This window comes from Schistocerca nitens, chromosome 3 (genome assembly GCF_023898315.1).
Source record: "Schistocerca nitens isolate TAMUIC-IGC-003100 chromosome 3, iqSchNite1.1, whole genome shotgun sequence".
Classification (NCBI taxonomy): Eukaryota; Metazoa; Arthropoda; class Insecta; order Orthoptera; family Acrididae; genus Schistocerca; species Schistocerca nitens.
This window is the reverse complement of record NC_064616.1, coordinates 621,679,070-621,698,381: the sequence shown is the minus strand read 5'-3', so window position 1 is coordinate 621,698,381 and position 19,312 is coordinate 621,679,070. Positions and strand designations below refer to the sequence as shown.

General features: G+C 40.1%; 1 protein-coding gene across 6 annotated transcripts in view; it reads left to right on the top strand.

Moving 5' to 3' along the window:
* The window catches only part of LOC126248562 (neuropathy target esterase sws), a 228,076-nt gene that overhangs the window by 65,791 nt on the left and 142,973 nt on the right, over positions 1 to 19,312 (top strand). For all 6 annotated transcript variants that reach the window (XR_007545508.1, XR_007545507.1, XM_049949654.1 and 3 more), the window contains exons 9-12: positions 1,726 to 1,777; positions 6,011 to 6,174; positions 10,115 to 10,315; positions 10,609 to 10,814. Coding sequence is in view for 4 of the 6 variants with exons in the window: in XM_049949654.1 (XP_049805611.1) it covers positions 1,726 to 1,777; positions 6,011 to 6,174; positions 10,115 to 10,315; positions 10,609 to 10,814 (623 nt within the window). In the remaining 2 variants the exon portion in view is untranslated. The remainder of the gene's footprint in view (positions 1 to 1,725; positions 1,778 to 6,010; positions 6,175 to 10,114; positions 10,316 to 10,608; positions 10,815 to 19,312) is intronic.

Here is a 19,312-nt window from a genome sequence, read left to right as displayed (position 1 = left end):
AGATATTCTGTGGTTTCCTTAAATCATTTCAGGCCAGTCTCATGTTTCTGCCTTCAACAAGGCTGTGCACAGCTTCCTCCCCTGTTGATGTCAGTCTGAGCTAGTGCTCCATCTTTATTGAGCTCATTCTCTTTGGGGTGTTAACCATTCTTCCTTCTTCCTTTACCAACGTTGGCTGTGCAAGTTGAAAACAGAACTTTTATCTATGATTCCATTTGTGTCCACCGTGCAGACATGGATATGTATTGCCATGTTGGCTAACGTGATGATTTTATGTTGTAGTCAATATTCTTTTCATCTGTATGGTAATGACTTCTTCATTGCATCCTTCCTGTGTCCTGCAATGATTCTGTCTGGTAAAGATCCCAGACTGATGAGCAGTATTCAAAAATCAGTTCAACGAGAGTTTGGTACCACAGAGGAGGTAGCTTACAGAACACTCATTTGACTGACATTTGAATATTGCTCATCAGTGTGGGATCTGTGCCAGACAGGTTTGAGGAAATAAAGAAGATCCAAAGAAGAGCAGCACATTTTGTTTTAAGTTCATTTAGTAAGCTGAAAGTGTCATGGAGATGCTTTTTGCATTCATGTGTGGTTTACAGTCTACATTCTGAGAACATAGCTCCTAGAAGAGTCAAGTAATATATTGCTTCTTCTTATGTATATCTCACCAAAAGACCACGATGGTTAAGTTGGAGAGATTTAGCTCACACAGTGACTTACCAACAGTGGATAATTTGCGAGTGGAATGGGAAAAGGGAGGGGGGGGGGGGGAGCATAACAGTGATACGCGAAGTACTCTCCAACATACATCATAAGGTGGCTTGTGGAGTACAGGTGTAGATGTCCAGGGTGACAATTATTGAACTATATGAAAAAAACGAAAAGTAGTTACAAACTGTGGTGTGCACACACTTATTCAACATGTTAACATCATTACAAATATTTAGATTGTCACATGTCTGATATGCCTGCCATCCTTGGTGGTGATGTGGCACAGATGGATAGCGAAATTCTGCATGATCTGCTAAAGTGTTGGAACATCAGTGCTGTTGATGATCTCCTGAATGGCTGTTCTCAGCTCAGCAATGGATTTGGGGTTATTGGTATAAACCTTGTCTTTAATATAGCCCCACAGAAAAGGAGTTGCATGTGTTCAAACCCAAACAATATGGCTGTCAATTGAGGCCAATGCAGGTGGTCCCCAAATTGCTCCTCCAGGACATCAAACACTCTCCTGCTTATAGGGGGTTGAGCTCCATCTTGCGTGAATCACATCTTGTCGAAGTCAGGGTCACTTTGGATAATGGGGATGAAATCATCTTCCAGTACCTTCATGTAGCGTTCAGTAGTCACCATACTGTCGAGGAATATCACACCGATTATTCCGTGACTGGACATTGCACATCACACAGTCGCCTGTTGAGGGTGAAGAGACTTCTTGATCATGAAATGAAGATTCTCAGTCCCCCAAATGCACCACTTTTGCTTACTAGTGACCCCATCCAAATGAAAGTGGGCTTCATCACTAAACCAAATGATACAGCACATACTAATTCCCATCATGCCCTATGGCCAACCGTGCAGTCTGAACATCCTAACACAAACTGTTCAGAAGTTATGATGATTTTAGTTCATATTGTTCAATAATTGTCACCCTATAGATGTGCATGATTACTTTTAAGTTCTTACAAAGATGTTTTATTTGTTTGCTTATTTCAGAATTCTCAGAGGAAGGAAGCCAAAACTCCACTTGCAGTAGTGAAAAAACAATGTAAGTATTACCTTCTACACGTGTACAATTTGTTCTGTAGTGTAAAAAGTCATGTAGCTAATGTTCAACAACAGTGACCTAATTTCATAATATGCTAGTGTTTCACTAAGTAAGTTTAATCCGTTAAGCAAGTTTAATCTGTGGGAAACGTTTGGACTCTAAACTGTATCAGAGTATACAGAGTTTTGCCATTGGTTTCTTAAAGCTGCTCAAAAAATATTGGAATAGTTTCTTCAACAGTACCACAACTGATTCTTCCCCATTCTTAAAAAATTAACTGTTGCTCATAAGTTAGTACGTGCTATATAACCGGAAGAAAAATATAATAACCGGTCTCCCTCCCAATCTGGTAACAGTGACAACTCGGCAAATAACAGAAGCATAGAGTTGTCTACAGGCACACAAAACAGAATGAGAACTTCACTACCCCCACCCACCCCTTACACACTTACACACTCACACACTCACACTCACACACACACACACACACACACACACACACACACACACACACACACCTGTACAGCTATGTTGTGCTGGCTGGCTGAATACACAAATGTCAGGACTGCAGTTCAACAGGTTGACTGGGGCGATGGGTTTTGCAGATGAGAAAAGGGTCCAGGAGGGTTGGGGAAGGTTTGCTAACTGCTTGAAGGGGGACAGCATGTGTTGAAGATAAGAATGCTGGGGGGGGGGGGGGAAGGCAGTAGGTGCACAGGTTAGGAATGTGCCACACAGACGCTGGAGACGGTCAGTTTGGGCAGCACATGACAATGATGGGCAGCAGATTTGGTTGAGGTGACAGAATAGAGGAAGGGGAGAAAGCCTTGGACGAGACTGGAGTTGGATGTGCTGGGTAAAGCAATCGGGCAAATCTTTCATCTGGGTTCTCCACAGGGATATGACCCGTGTGGTGAGGGGCTGGGATGGGAGTGGCATAGCAATGGACCAGGACAAGTAGGTTGGGTGTCTGACAGAGTACCAGTAGGAGGGTTGAGAAGGATTGTGGATAGCAGTCATTTCAGGACATGATAACAGATAGTGGAAGTCCTGGCAAAGCATATGATTCTGTTGCTCCAGTCTTTAATGATATTGAGTGATGGAAGACGGCCAGGGGGGGGGGGGGTGTTCCTTTGCAGGTGGTTCTTGGGGGTGCTGAGAGTATTGGGGGGAAGTGAGGGTATCACATGGAGATTTTATTTGTATACTAGATTTCGACATAGTGCCATTTTGTGAAGACCTGAGACCTTCAGCATACTGTGCAAGGGAATTCTCATCAGTGCAGATATGCTGTCCATGGATGGCCAGACTGTATGGGCGGGACATTTTGTGTGGAAAGGATGGCAGCCATCAAAAAGCAGGTACTGTTAATGGAAAGAGGACTTGATGATGTTGACAGAAGGTGGAGGCCAGTGTCCAGGAAGTTGGCATATCAGGTTGAGGGGAAAACCAAGTGAATCGGAGAGACGGTAATGAGGCTGTGGAGGAATGAGAATAGGGTGTCATGGCCCTGAGCCCAATCATGAAGATATGATCAATAAATCTGCACCAGACAATGGATTTGGAATTTTGGGAGCCTAGAGAAGTTTCTTTTGGAAGGCCAATAAACAGATTGGCATATGTGGGCACCTGTGGTAGTGCTGCAGGTTTGTTTATATATCCTCTCAAAGGAGAAGTTATAACGTGTGAGGATGTAATTAATTAAATGTACACTGAAGAGCCAAAACATTATGACCCCTGCCCACCAGGAGTTTGAATGATGCCTGGAGACGTCACGGTTACATTACACATTCAGGGAAGTATATAACTGGAGCAGATATAAGTAGGGAACCATTTCTAGTGATGATACTGCTGATAGTGTGGAAATTTAATGGCATAAACAACACTGACAGAGCAGATTGTTATAGCCCGGTGCCTGGGAATGAGTATCTCGGAAATCGTGAAGCTGGTTGGCTGTTGATGTGCTACTTTTGTGAGCATCTCTGGAGTATGGTTGAAAAATGACAAAATCACAAAGAGATGTCAAGGTGTTGGACATCCATGCCTCATCAGGGAACCTGGATGTCGGAGGCTTTTCCGCTTAATTAAACAGGATGGGTGGCAACCTGTGGCAGATATGGCAGCAGAGTACAATGTTTGTGCAGGCACTAGTATTCTGGAGCACACCATTCAGTACACCTTTCTGAACATGGCGCTCCACAGTAGGTGACCCGTACTTGTTCCCATGTAGATTCAATGACATCATTAATCATGATTGCAATGTACAAGGGAAAATCGAGATTCTGCTACTGATCAATGGAAATGGGCCACCTGGTTAGATGATTCATGTTTCTCGTTACACCATGTCAGTATTCTTTTACAGATATGCTGTCATCCAGGTGGACCGCTGTGTGAAATGTGCACCACACTATGGATGCAGGCTGCTGGGACAGTATTATGCTATGGGAGACATTTACCTAGACTTATGTGGGACCTGTGTCGGTAATAAAAGGCATCAAGACAGCTGTAGATGATGTAAATATTATTGTGGGGCACCTGAATCCCTTCATCTTGTTTTCTCCAACTACAATGGCATTATCCAGCGGGATAACCACTCGTGTCACAAGGCCAGAATTATGCTGTAGTCGATTGAGGAGTATGACAGTGAGATGACATTGATGTCTTGACCACCAAATATGCCTGACCTGAACCTGATGGAACATCTGTGGGATGCTGTCGGGCACCAGCTCCTCACCCGTAAGCCACCGGTCCATAATTTGTGACAATTGTGTGACCTGTGCATAAACATTTGATGCCACATACCTCTGGAAACCAACCATGGACCTATTGGATTCATGCCAGGCAGAATCTGTGCTGTCTTGTGTTCCGAAAGAGGACCAGCGTGGTATTAGCCAGGTGTTCATAATGTTTTGGCTCATCAGTGTATAAGGAATGAGTTGATGGGTTTGGAGTCACAAATGCATTAGGAGAGGTAACTTTCAATTGCAACAGGGCCATAGGCGTGGGGAATATTCAGGCATAAGGAGGGGATATCAACAGTGATGAGTAGGAATCCAAGTGTTAATGGGGTGGGGATGCTCAAGAACTGGTGAAGAAAGTTGCTTGTAGCTTTAATATGAAAGGCTAGGCTAAGAGCAAAAGGCTGGCAGTGCAGGTTGACAAGATCATAGATTTTCTCAGTGATAGGACATTAATCAGCTACAGTGGGGCCACTAAGATTGTTGGTTTATGCATTTTATGAAGCAAGTAGAACGTAGGTCTGCAGGAGATCAAAGGGGTGCGGAGGGGATGGATTTGAGGGAAGAATCGTGGAATTGTCCTAAATATTTGTGTAGGGTGTGGCACCCTATGTCCATATGTTTACGAGTGACCTAGAGGTAACCTTCGTAGCATCCTAAAACCCTAAACCCCTTGTATGGTTTAGGTTTATTGTGATATTCTCGTGATCTGGACCCAGGGCCAAGACACCTAATCATCATTCCTCCACAACCTCAATACTTTCGCACTAGTGAAGTTTTCATTCTTTTTGTGTGCCTGTGGACAATTTCTACTGTTCAGTGAGTTGTTACTTACTCCTAAATTATTTACATTCTGCCACAATCTTGCATACCATATTCATGCTCTGTTTGTGATTGGAATGGAACAGGACAAAACAGCAGTGGCAGTGGCATAAACAAAAATATTCTCTGTCAGCTGTTTGACAATGGTCTGTTATGAATGGATATAGAGGGCGTAAAACATCATTTGTAGCTTATTTAAGCCATTCCAATTAGGGTTTCCCAAAGTCTTACGAAGTCATTCTAGATGAATTGTGGGATGGTTCCTGCTGATAGGTCATGGCCAGCATCTTTCCCAGTCTCTGCCCCGTATTTACCTATATAAGGATTATCTAAATTTATGTATTGAGTTAGTAGTAGTATCATTCTTGTGTTGTGGTTTTTGTTTTCACTTTGAGATTTTTTTCTGTAGAACAAGTTGTATATATATGCAATTACTTGTTCTGTGATCAGATAGCATTGACATTCAGATTTAATTAAATAAAAATAAAATAGCAGAAATAAGTGTTTGTAAATTATTTGATCTGTACTTGGATGTAATGTAGAAACGGTGATGCTGATGCTTCTGTAATGATGGTATCTATTCTTGCTGTTTTATATACAGTGATGATATGTTGTTGATAGTAGTAGTAATAATAATAATAATAATAATAATAATATGAGTATTATTTTACAGCAAAAAATGTACTCCAGAAGACTTCCGATTTTGCTCAGCATGAGTTATTTTTGACTAGGAATCAGACTGATAATTTTAAGGCAGCTACAGATTCTGAGTTTCACCAATTTTCACTCAGTAATCCACAGCCAGATATGCTGGATTCAACACCATGCTTGCCAACGGTAATTTCTCATTTTATAAAATAAAATGTGTTTTAAAAGTTTCTTTTGCATGCCCTGGAATACCTCCCCAATTTTACAGTATTCTCGAAGAAATAGTGAACAAAGGTAAGATGGGGACTTGTGTGTGTGTGTGTGTGTGTGTGTGTGTGTGTGTGTGTGTGTGTGTGTGTGTGTGTGTGTGTGTGTTTGTGTGTTTGGGGGGGGGGGGGATAGGATAGATTAGATTCAGTTTTCATTCCATAGACTCAAAAATGAGATGATTCTTGTGGATAAGGACCAAGTCAAAAAAAACATTAAACATTTGAGTATAATAGTCACTACGTTGATCATTTGTCACATGAAACACTGAATAAATAAAGGAGACGATCGCTGGTAACCTCATCACATAGAATATGTGTAAACTGATGTAGGAAAGGAGAGGGCTCAGTTTTGGACGAAATTTTTTGGTCACTATGTTTCAGGAAAGAGTAAAGAAGACAGCAGAAATCAGTACACACACAACAGCATGTGCTACCTAATATTTTCCAAAATGCCACACTTGAAAACTGGATTCTTTCCAGGATTATACCTGAGGTTCTCTTGGTGATGAGGAAGGTAGGGTCAAGCGTTTCGGATGGCCCTTGGACTAGGAACCATTTGTATACCCAACAGAAGCATCGTCTTAGTGTCACTGTCCTACAGTACAGGGTCAAACTATGATTATTACACACTTCCTCCTCAGTTGGTTCTTTTTTCATTTAATTGTAGCCTATGGTGTTGGGCCTTAACAGACTTATGGAGGCACAAGTTGTTCCTGGATGGGTACTTAGAAAAAAACCCAAAAAGCGTTTTTTTACCATTTTTGTGCCAAAACTCTGCCACAGATTCCAAGACAGCTATGCCCAACAAATGGCTGAAATTTTTGTGATGTATTCGTAAGATCCTGATCTCCAATAACCTGTAAAATTTTCTTGTTATCTTTACCCATTTCCGAGATACAGAGGTTCAAAGCTACCCTATGTGTACACATAAAATACACATGTAAAACCCAGTATGAGGCAAAAACGTAGTTTGTAAGTGACATAGCATGGAGAAATATGCTATAAAATGTCTCCATTATCATCAGAAGGGTTCTTGGAATCCCATGTTTATTTATTTATTTAGTCCTTTGATCATGTGCAGTACAATATACAAGATGATATTGGACTTAAGTCATTACAGAGGACAGTTTTCAAGATTATAAAGAGTGTTTAATTCATGTTACAAGCTTCCAGAGGTATAGGGGACTTGACCTACAAAGTTTTACATAGGAATACATGTCTGGAAACATCATGCTAAAACAGGTGCCAGTGAATCTAAGTGTATGCATATACACAAACAAACTTAGAAACATTCTAGGATGATGGGGATGGATAAATGTATCAATTTGTGGTAGTGGCCCCTGCTTCGGAAACAAATGAGTCGAAAGTTACAAGCAAAAATTAATCTGATACCTCTGACAATGCAATATGTGTACCGGTACTGTTGTTCCTAAAATTTTAGGAGATACAACTTTCAGAGGTGGTAGTACAGACAAAAAAAAAAAAAAGAAAAAAAAAGAGTCAAGTAAACATGGCTCTAAAATGCAGACCTGAGGAGCTATGAGCACTTTTTCATGTTAGCTATTGTGAAACACAAAATTTTGTATATGGCTGCATGTTCAGAGACCATGAATAGTTACAATTGAAAGAAAAACAGCCCTCAGTCACTATTTTTAATGAATTAACTGGGTTTCAACACTGCTAGGAGTGTCTTCCTCAGAATTTAAATCAGAGAATGGTCTGTTTCTATAACATGGTCACAGAATTATGACTAAAAACGTATGATAGAGTATAAGTACGAAATCATCGTGAAAGAGTGGCAGTACTTATATGTCATTTATAAAATAATAAATATGCCAAAAGGGCATTAGTCACAAAGATATTTAAGATAAAGAAAACTGTGATGGCGAGCCACTAAGGGCTGCTCGTTACTTGCGTGGTTCAGGTTGCAAAACAGAGTCTTTCACACAGTGAAAGATTGTTCTTGAAGTTTTGTAATGAGGTTCTCATGAAATATAAGAAATATAAGGCATCTTTTTTAAAAGTGTCTGCCAGTTACTTGCTCTCAAAATTCCTGTTCCACTTTCTTGTTAATCGAACTAGCAAATGAGCATTTGAGCGACCCTTCTTTGTGCACACTGAGTGTCCTCCCCGTTTGTCTGACTTGATATGGCTCACAGACACATGACATTTCTTTTGTGTTTTTAATCACTCCTTAAGATGCAAATCCACACAGTCCACTCCATTGGATACTCCCAATAGGTTCTGTACCCTGTGTACATTTGCAGTCTCAAGACTGTTTAAAGACGTTAAAGTAATGGCATTAACAGCTGTCCACTGCAGTGGTTATTGTATGACATAAACGCTGTCCACAACAGGGCTAATGGATGCCATAAAAATTATGGTATCCTGTTACACTCCCTGAGACACACCAGATATTACTTCAGTGTCTGTTGATGGCTCACCATCCAAAATAACATGTTGCATTATGCTTGTCAATAGATTTTGGATTGAATCTCAAATCTGGTTAGTTTCTTTAGAAAGCATTTTGCGGTACTGATTCAAAAGCTTTTTGAAAGTCTAGAAAATTTGAATCAACCTGGTTTCCCTTCTCTGTCATGCTGGTGATATTATGTGTGAAAAGTGCAAATTTACTTAGGCAGTTTTATAAATCTACTTGCATAAATACCAGGATGGTTCCCACATTCGTAGATTCACAGTGCGCAAAACACAGAAAAATGGTGTCACATTTGACTACGTGGTTATATAGACACAGAGAGGAGTAAACGGATTCTTGCTTGGTGATCGTTGGCAGTAGCTTTGAAATGCCTTTGGGAGTGGCAACCTCAGCATAGTGATAGCTTATGTCCTGGTATGGTTGGATCTGTGTGAAATTGAAGACATACCATACCAGTCCCAAGCTGTTAATTACAGGATAAGGGCACTGGAAAGGAAGGAATATGTCTATTCACTCACAAGTTCTGTGTAGAACTAGACAGGGACTCCATCATGCTCCTTCACATTATTGAATTTAAGTAATTTAAGGAGCATTTCAACATCCATAGTACTGATTACTGTGTCACTCAACTTAGCAGTTGTATGGATGTTGAATGAATTGTGGGACATTCTGTGATTTGCCTTTGTGAAAGAATATTTGAAGTCAGAAGCATTTTAGCTTTTGTTTTGCTATCTTGTATTTGAGTTATAGTCTCATCCACAAGTATTTTGATTTTTTTGTGCTACAGATAGCCTTAACATATCACCAAAATTTCTTGGGGTTTTGAGGCAGGTTGTGTGACAGTTTTTCACTATAGTTATACTGCTGGTTATGTGCATTGCCCTTCTGTTAACGAAGTGAATTTCAGAGCTGTCTGTCTGCTGTTTTGTATGCCTGTTGCATAGTAGACACTGTTTCTTAATAAGCATTTTGATATTATCTTTATACCAAGGGGGATAACCCATGTTTTGTAAGGATTGCTTGATTTTTCATTTAAAATTGAGCTTCAAGCAGTTCCTGTACATAACCACAGTCTAAATCAAATGAACCTAACTTCCCTCAGAAATAAGATAACCTCCTCCTCCTCAGTGTGTATTACAGTTATATTGCATGAGACAATTATGTTTAAATATTCTGTATTGATTGAAGGAATTTTTTTTCAGTGTCTTCCCTGTCTCCATTCCCCCCACTCCCACTGTCCTGTACCCCATATGTTTGATAATGTTCATACGATTAGTTGCTGTAATATTTCCAGGTATTTGTATTATGTATCTGCTGTTTATTATGTATCAGTCATAAGAAGCCTTAATGTAATTAAAAAAATTACTGTACCATACTCTTTTAACACACAGTGATGATGAATTATCTGCATTTTATGCAATAGGCACCAGCTTCAAGATGTAACCTAGATACCTTAATCCAGTCAGAAAGTGCTAGTTATGATGAGGCTGCTTTAGTTGAAATTGCAACGGCAGCATTTGTGAAAGAGCTGGGTCTACAGGATTCAAGTGTTCTGTCTGATGGAAAAGTTGAAATACGTGAAGTGTCAGCAGGAACTTACCTAATGAAAGAAGAGAGCCATAAGGTAATAATGATTTTTGTTAGTTACAAATACTGCATTAATGACTATAACTTGCCATACAATCTCTCTCTCTCTCTCTCTCTCTCTCTCTCTCTCTCTCTCTCTCTCTCTCTCTCTATTTTATTTCAAATGTCACTCCCAGAAATGTCAACTTTCCTTAATGATTGTAATTGTGTATTCTTCTTGCAGAGCCTCCCATCTATTCACATTTTGTCAAATTTTCACTTGCCATCATGCTGTACATTACTTCTGAAGTGTAAAATAATCCATCCATGTAACTGTTTTGTTCTCGTCAGGATGTGGCGTTGGTGTATCTAGTCACGGGTGCCTTAGTTGTATCACAGAAGCTGACTGATGTTGATGAAGAGGTCTTGATGTTTAAAGCCCTTCCAGGAGAAATCGTAGGAGGTCTTGCTGTACTCACTGGAGAACCAAGTTTTTTCACCATTCGTGCAGAAACTGCATGTATTGTAGCACTGATGTCAAAAACAACATTTTATGAGTGAGTAATCTGTGGTTCCTGAAATGATTATTTATTCTTTGTTCAGAATAATTAAGGAGTAACTTTCCAAAATTTCACGAGTCCACAAATAAAAAAATTTACAGGACAGACCCAAAACTTGAATATAAAAGAATGGGATAAGTAGGAAAATTCTTACTCTTTATTTAAAGGCTTAGCTGCTACTCAAATTTTTAGAATCTGTACAATTATTTGCATCAGCCATAAGGATATTTCATGTTCTCAACCATATTCACATAAGAAAAATATGATAATCTGTTCTTTAACTTTTATTTTGAGCAAAAATAAATGATACAAAGAAACAAGGTGTATCCAACTTCAGTGTGAATGATACAATTAAAATTAATGAATTTGGTTTAAAGATAACATACTGTTTATATGAGAAATTTCCATTTACTCCGTGAGCACTCATTCAAAATTGTAACTAGGCAGTACATTTTAAAACATTCTTTAAAGAGTACAACCAAAAATGTAATTAAACTTATTATTTTAAGCATACCTTTTTTCAGAAAAAAAGTTTTAATTCTCTTCAAAACATTTGGTATCCAGGTTCTCTCCCAGCAATCACACTCCTTGTCCTCAACTTGCTCTTCTACATTGTTTGCCTAATCATCTATCTCAAGAAGTTGAACATAAAATTGCAGACTTTCATCTTCACTCCAGTTGTAACTATAGTGTTGTTTCAGAAGGCTTATGAAGTCCTTTTTTCAGATTTTGCAGGGTGTATCAAACTTACAACATTTGGATCAGGTTTATGATCTGTCACTACACCTCATTTTGGCAAGGTGATATAACCTTTTGATGCATCATCCAAGCCTTATGAAGTCTCTATTTGTATATAAAAAAATCTTCTTTTCCCCTTCAGTTCCTTTTTCAATATTATTCGTTTCATTTCTCTTATCACCACTGGCTTCTTCAGATAATGGAAGAGGCTCTTAAAGTTTAAAATATTCCAGTCCATTCCCAGCCTTTGAACATTCCCATTTTGTGACAAATATTTTGATATAGTTGAGAGGTTAATATTTTAGCCTGTTTCTAAGGATTCATCTCCACTGTATGAAAAAGGCGATCCTCAGGCAAGTGTGAATGACCATGCACCTGAAATACCTACCTTATTTCTTTCACCGAGTCTGAAAACTGTTTTAGACATCACTAGTAGAGAGAATGATCTACATAGGCATTAGTGTTCTGCTCCAGGCAGCCATTGGAAAATAATCTTATACTTTTAGTGTATTCATGGCATTTGTTGCTTACTTAGAGGATGGATCTATCAAGGCTGAAGGTACTTCATTTGATTCACAACCAGCCTTCTCTTCAGTCCAGCAGTAGAAACTTGGAGACTTCTTTTGGGTGTCGATAATGCAGAGAGCAAGATAGAGCATAATATGAGAGTTGCTGCACATAAAGTGCTTGGCCGATAGCACGTCTTGGTAAGGGTTGCACTTGTAGATCAAAGCAGAGAGACATTCTGTTTGGCAATTTCTGTTTCATAATTTTATAAAATTATTTTGCTCTCATTTTATGAGCAGCAAGCTCTATTTGAACTCTCAGTCTTTTGACTAAGTGCTTAGTGAGTTTCATTTTATTTTCCATTCTACAGCAATAGCTATGGACATCTACTGCCGGATCGTCAAATCCCAGGTTAAAAGGTTTAGACAAAATGCTATTGAGAACCACTCTTTTTACCTTTAAAGAGTCGGGAATGCTCTCATTGTACATAGCTAAAAGCTTTTTGACGTATAACTCTGTAGATACAGCCTTTTACTTTTGTTGCAATGACTTTCTCTAACCTTCAAATTCGAGATGAACTTAATCACATATGCCTTGGAATGTTTTGTTTTGTTCTGTAGCCCTCGCCTCCTTCCTCATGAATGGAATTATCATTAAGTATTGAGGAAGCAGTACCATTAATTATGGTTATTCCTATAGAGAATACAACTGTAAAAAGCTTGGAACACACAGAAACTTGTTAATTGTTTATTCAGATGTGGCACTTTTTAACTAGAGAATTCAGCTTTCCATCATCTTCCCTAGAGCCATTGTTTCTGGCAGGACACAGCTATAAATGAAGACAAAATCCAGTCCTGTTGCTGTTTGTTGAAGTGTCTGTAGACCTTCTTTCTATTTCTGACGAGATAGTAGACAGGAATGGTACAGCATTTGACTCTTTCCCCTTTGCATCCTCAAGACGGTTCAAACACCTGACTCCTCGTCGTGATATCAAACAGTTAATAAGTAATTGTTGGTTTTGATTCAGAAATTAATAGAGGAATACATAGCTAGTAATCATAATGAAAGCCACTGATTATAATTTTGCAGCCATTTGCAGCTGTACCTTGTTGATTCTGTCTTGAATATTAAATGCTCCAATTGCTGCATTTAAAGGCTCTATTTGGTTCTTACGACATGTTTCTGGATGCTCTATCTCATTTTCAAGTCACTTAAAAGCATCAACTGTAAAGCATCGCCACACTGTAGCACATTACTATCATTTAAACAAGAAGGTGTTGTCATTTGATAATAGTTTATATTCACTGTTTCATCATGCACAAGTACTCTTTAGCTGCAGCCAGAAGATTTCAAAAACTGGCATGTGTCTTTCTGACCACCAGAACATACATAAAATGAAAATTAGTCCTGTTTTGATGGTCAGAAAAAGACAGTCTAGTTTTTGAAACACTTGTGCACAATGGAGATTTTCTGTCTGAATGTATAATTAAATAGCAACATCTTATGGCTTAAATAATATTAATGTGCTGAAGTATGATGATGCCTTACAGCTTATGCTTGTAACTAACTTTAAAATGGGGTAAAGCATCCCAAAGCATGTCATGAGGACCAAATAAATACAGGAGCATTTAATATTCAAGAAAGAAAACCCACTGATTAGTCAAGTTCATAACAAAATTTACTTTTGTAATCACTCATCTCCCATCTGCTTCACATTTGTTTTCATTATGTCTTTCTACCGCTTCCTATATCCAGAAGAGTAGCACCTACAAGTACAATGTCTTCAGAGTCCATCATATGTCACATGAATTGCAAACACTCACAAAAACAAAGTGCTTGGCAGCAAACCTGTTGTACATGACAATGCATTGGCCACAACAATAAACAGCATACAATGGAAACATCGAGAACTTTCAGAATGTCAGATTTTATTGGACTTTCGGTACTACTTACATTAGCAGTCATGAAAAAATGGACCTATTGCTGCTCGACATATTTTGTTTTTGAACCAGAAGCCAAACTTTCCACATAATTTAAATGGTTAAAAATTGTGTTTTGAATGAAAACGACACCATAGCTTGATGCAGTCCATCTTCTAGAGTACAAATCTGATTCAGACTAATTTACAATCACAAGTGGACTTATCACATTTTGAAATGTCACTTCTCAATTAACATTTTGCAAGGAATCTATAGTCAATGTATCCATCTAGTTTTTATCGTTTAGAGAATCAGAAACTATGTAATTAGATGACAGTATCTTAATGGGTATAGACATTAGCCTTAATATTTGTGCATACAGGTTTAAAATTTGTGTAGTTCCATAGGAACAAATGACATGAAAACCTATGAAGAACAAATGTGAATTAAGAGAAAGTACTCCATGATTGTTGCATCATATGAATTTTTAATTGTAATAGTAAGCTGGAGGAGAGAAAAAAAGGGAAAGGGTATTTGATAGGAGTACACATGCAGATTCAAAACTGTACTATCTGAAGTACTATACAAAAGCAATTCCAGATTGTTCAGAAAAGAAATAAACAGCAAATATGCTTGGTGTTTCTTGTCTGCATCTATATATTAGTTAATAACAGTACATTTGCTCCGAAAGTTGATCAAACTGAGGTGTTGAGAAATGTGGTTGGTGTGGTTAATAGCATTTTTTATTAGTATTTTTTATGAGGACTACAGGTAACATCAAGTTAATTATTTATTTTTAATAATGAAAAGAGAAATGGGGAAATTTGATATCATTTTGTCATTTTACATTCAAAAAACTATAAAATCTGTGACTACAAACTTGATGTCAGTCAACTTCAGAATGGGGCATCACTAATTGAAACAGCAGCAAAATTTCATCTTAAATACTAAACATGTTATGAATAACTAGTTGTGTTTGAAAAGCATAATACGCATCACTAAAGTAAAGGTGTATTTCATGCTCAAATATTACAAAAATTAACAGAAAAAATGCCAAGGGGAATGTTTTGGTGAATACGCAATGAATATCAGGAATGTAGTATACAAAGTTTTATTACAAATAACCAGGTACACAGCAGTGACAGAACAGCAGAGTTTACACATGCTCATGAAAAGAAAACAGTGGGAGAACAGTGCCCAATAAGTCCGGTAACAAGCACAGCTTGTCATAACCAATCGTGAAACAGTCCCAGTCATCAAATAGAATTTGCACGAACACGAACAATTCAAGAGAGAGCAGGCTGCACTGCTGACATGTGGCTGTCCCCACTCAGCTAGCGATGGTGCTGGCACTAGCACCAAGCAAAATGGGCACTATTGTTTCTGTCTCTTGTCAGCACCAAATGTGAACTTTGCAGTTGTGTGGTGGCAGCATATGGAGACATGCCGCCACTTTCTTCCCATCCCTTCAGGGAGCTGACATCACAGGCATCAGTGGAAAATGGCAGGAGGCCAAACAGTTGGGACTACCACTCGGGATGAATAGGTGTGCCCGGGGAGGCTATGGGATCCGCCCAGGTGACTCCATGGCAGCTGTGTGGTGATGCTGTTTGCCTCCACCAGCTCTTATAGTCTGATAAGGTGTGGCTGTCACAAAACTGGGAAATCAGCCATCACTGGCCTGGTGGGGCATACAGCCAGAAATAGTCCAGATGATTGTGAGCCAGGTAGGTGCCGTTCACTTGGAAACCACCCCTTGGGCAGCAAAGAACAGGTGCGGCAATGCGTTGGGAGGTGCTGACATCAGGGTAGAAACCATCGAACTTCAGTGAAGGGCTCAATGTGACTGGCAACTGCATCTCGACATTGATGGCACCTGACAGGTCCTCAAGTGGAGTTGACCTTGCACCTCCCGGCCTCTGGACTGGAGCAGTGCTCGCAGGGGAACTCCCCACTTGTGTCTGTTGTGGCTGCTTTAGGTGCAGAGCAGATGCAGTAGTGTCCAGGACTGGTGGCCATGGAGGCTTTGTCCATGCAGCAGTGTGGTCCTGTAGGTGTTGAGAAACCTACAATATGGGGCTGGAGCAATTGTAGCCCACAGAAACACTAATGGGTCTGAAAAACCTATCTTGTATGCCTCCAAAACATTGACAGTCACCCAACGCAAATATTCTCATGCAGAAAGGGAGGCTTTAGTCATTGTGCACGCTATCCTGAAGTTCCATGTTTTCCTCTATAGTACCAAATTCCTTCTCATTACAGGCCACAAGCTGCCTGTGGCACTATTTGAAATCTGTTCACGACTTTCCGACAGGATTGCACAATGTCTTCAATGCTGAGCTTTGTTTTTGAGTACATGTCAGTATGAGATTTATTATAGATCCACGGCACAGCGTGCTAATGCAGACGCCTTGTTTCACCTGCCCATGGGTCCCGACCTGGTCGAGGTGATGATGTGTCTGCCAAGCACTTTTGTAATCGTATCTTAAAAGTGCACAGCACAATATACTGTGCATCCTCACTCAATAGCAGACCAAACAGTGTTGACATGAAGTGGGGAATACCATTGCAGCCACAGAAATCTTGAAACAATACCAGTGTGAACTGCGGGCCATAATTGGAGTCTACCGTCTGGGGCAAGCCTTCATACGCATACAAGTGGGTGAGAGCTGCAAAATAGCTTCTGTGGTTGTGTGGTTGTATAGCAAATGTGCAAGACATACGGGTAATTGGACAGTGTGTGGACCACCATCAATCATATAGACTGGCACAAGGCATCCGCAGAGTTATTTTGAATGCCACCCCAAGGCTTACCCGGCATGTGCTAAGGATAAAAAGTTCTTGGCAGTGTTGCCTGCTGTTTGGCACATTGTTTGCACATGTACATGATCCTCTCAGTTGCCGAATTGATCCCAGGCCATTAGACAGAACACTATATGAGGAACTTATTGTAGATCGTACCCTAATGGCCGTGGTGTAAGAGAGCAAGAATACAAGATTGGAGGATCGAAGACTGACATGTTGTCAAAGTCAGTGTTAAGAAGGAAGGTTCTGTTGACTGCCACCAGCCAATAGTGGAGGAGGAAATAGGTGCTGAACAGACCAGACTCCTTTGCAGGCAGACACTCTGGCCAGCCATGCACGCAAATTCAGCCCCTGCTGGAGCATGGGATCTTGCTTGGTGGCTGCACTATGTGATGAGCTGTCACTGGAAGTCTATTCACCATGTGTTGCAAGTACTCTTTGACCTGAAATTGGACAGCTTCTGCTTTCTTGAAGGCCAGGTTGGTGCAACAATGTGTCCTCATCAGCACGTTGTGCCGTGGATCTATAATGAATCTTACAGTGACATGCACTCGAAAACAAAGCCCAGCATTGGAGACATTGCGTGATACTATTGGGAAGTCACAAACGGGTTTCAAATAGTGCCACAGGCAGCTCATGGCCTCTGATGAAATGGAATTTGGTACAGTAGAGGAAAACATGGAGCTTCAGGATAGTGTGCACAATGGCTAAAGCCTCCATTTCTACATGAGACTATTACCCAAATTGGGAAGCATCTGTTGCCAGGACAAGCTGTTTGACCAGTGTAAAAGTACCAAGGAATGATGATGTCTTTACCAGCGACTTTAAGTGCATGAACCCAACATTGCAGTCTGCTGACCGAATGAGTGGAACACCATTTTTACTCAATTTGGTCTACAGATGAATTATACACTGTAGCGCCAAAGAAACTGGTATAGGCATGTGTATTAAAATACAGAGATACGTAAACAGGCAGAATACAGCACTGTGCTTGGCAATTCCTGTATAAGACAAGTGTCTGGCACAGTTGTTAGATTGGTTAATGCTGCTACAGTGGCAGATTATCAAGGTTTAGGTGAGTTTGAACGTGGTGTTATAGTTAGCACATGAGCGATAGGAAACAGCATCTCCGAGGTAGCGATGAAGTGGGGATTTTCTCGTATGAACGTTTCTTGAGTGGACCATGAATATCAGGAATCTGGTAAAATGTCAATTCTCTGACATCGCTACGGCTGGAAAAAGATCTTGCAAGAATGGGACCAATGATGACTGAAGAAGAGAATAGTTCAACATGAAGAATTGCAACCCTTCTGCAAATTGCTGCAGATTTCAATGCTGGGCCATCAACAAATGTCAGCATGTGAACCATTCAACTAAACAGCATTGATATGGGCTGCGAGTCGAAGGCCCACTCATGTATCCTTGATGACTGCACGACACAAAGCTTTACGCCTCACCTGGGCCTGACAAAGCTTTATGCCTCACCTGGGCCTGTCAACACTAACATTGTACCATTAATGACTGGAAACATTGCCTGGTTGGACAAGTCTCGTTTCAAATTGTATCAAGCAGATGGTCGTGTACAGGTATGGAATGAATCCATGGACCCTGCATGTCAGCAGGAGACTGTTCAAGCTGCTGGAGGCTCTCTGATGGTGTGGAGTGTGTGCAGTTGGAGTGATATGGGACCCCTGATATGTCTAGATATGACTGACAGGTGGCATGTACATAAGCATCCTGTCTGATGACCTGCATTCATTCATGTCCATTGTGCATTCCAATGGACTTGAGCAATTCCAGCAGGATAATGTGACACTCCACATGTCCAGAATTACTACAGAGTGGCTCCAGGAACACTTCCATTGGCCACCAAACTCCGCAGACATGGACATTATTGAGCATATCTGGGATGCCTTGCAATGTGCTGTTTAAAAGATATCTCCACCCCCTTGTACTCTTATGGATTTATGGACAGCCCTGCAAGATTCATGGTGTTAGTTCCCTCCAGCACTATTTCAGACATTAGTCGAGTCCGTGCCACATCGTGTTGCGGCACTTCTATGTGCTTGCAGGGGCCCTAAAGGATATTAGGCAGATGTACCAGTTTCTTTGGCTCCTCAGTGTATATGCTGTATTAGGAAGACATTTTGAATATTAATTAACTTTATCCAGAAATAATTGAGGTTCATTCAGGTTCCATAGTTTAGGTAGTTTATCAACTGACACTGCGCGGTGCTTCATAGGTTTGATACCGTTCTTCGAGAGGTGGACCAAATATTCTATTTTTGTCCAAAAAAACTTTGATTTCTGCTGGTAGCACTTAAGGCCTACCACTTTCAGTTTAGTGAACAGAATCTGAAGGTTAGTGTGATGTTCGGACCATGAGAAACCTAAAACAATAATGTCATCAGCGTAGTTTTCACAGCATGAAAGAGGCAGAATCCAGCTGAAGCTGCAGGTGTACCTCCGCCAAGTCAATTTTAGGAAAACATTCACTGCCCACCAGTTTTGTGAGTATTTCTTGAG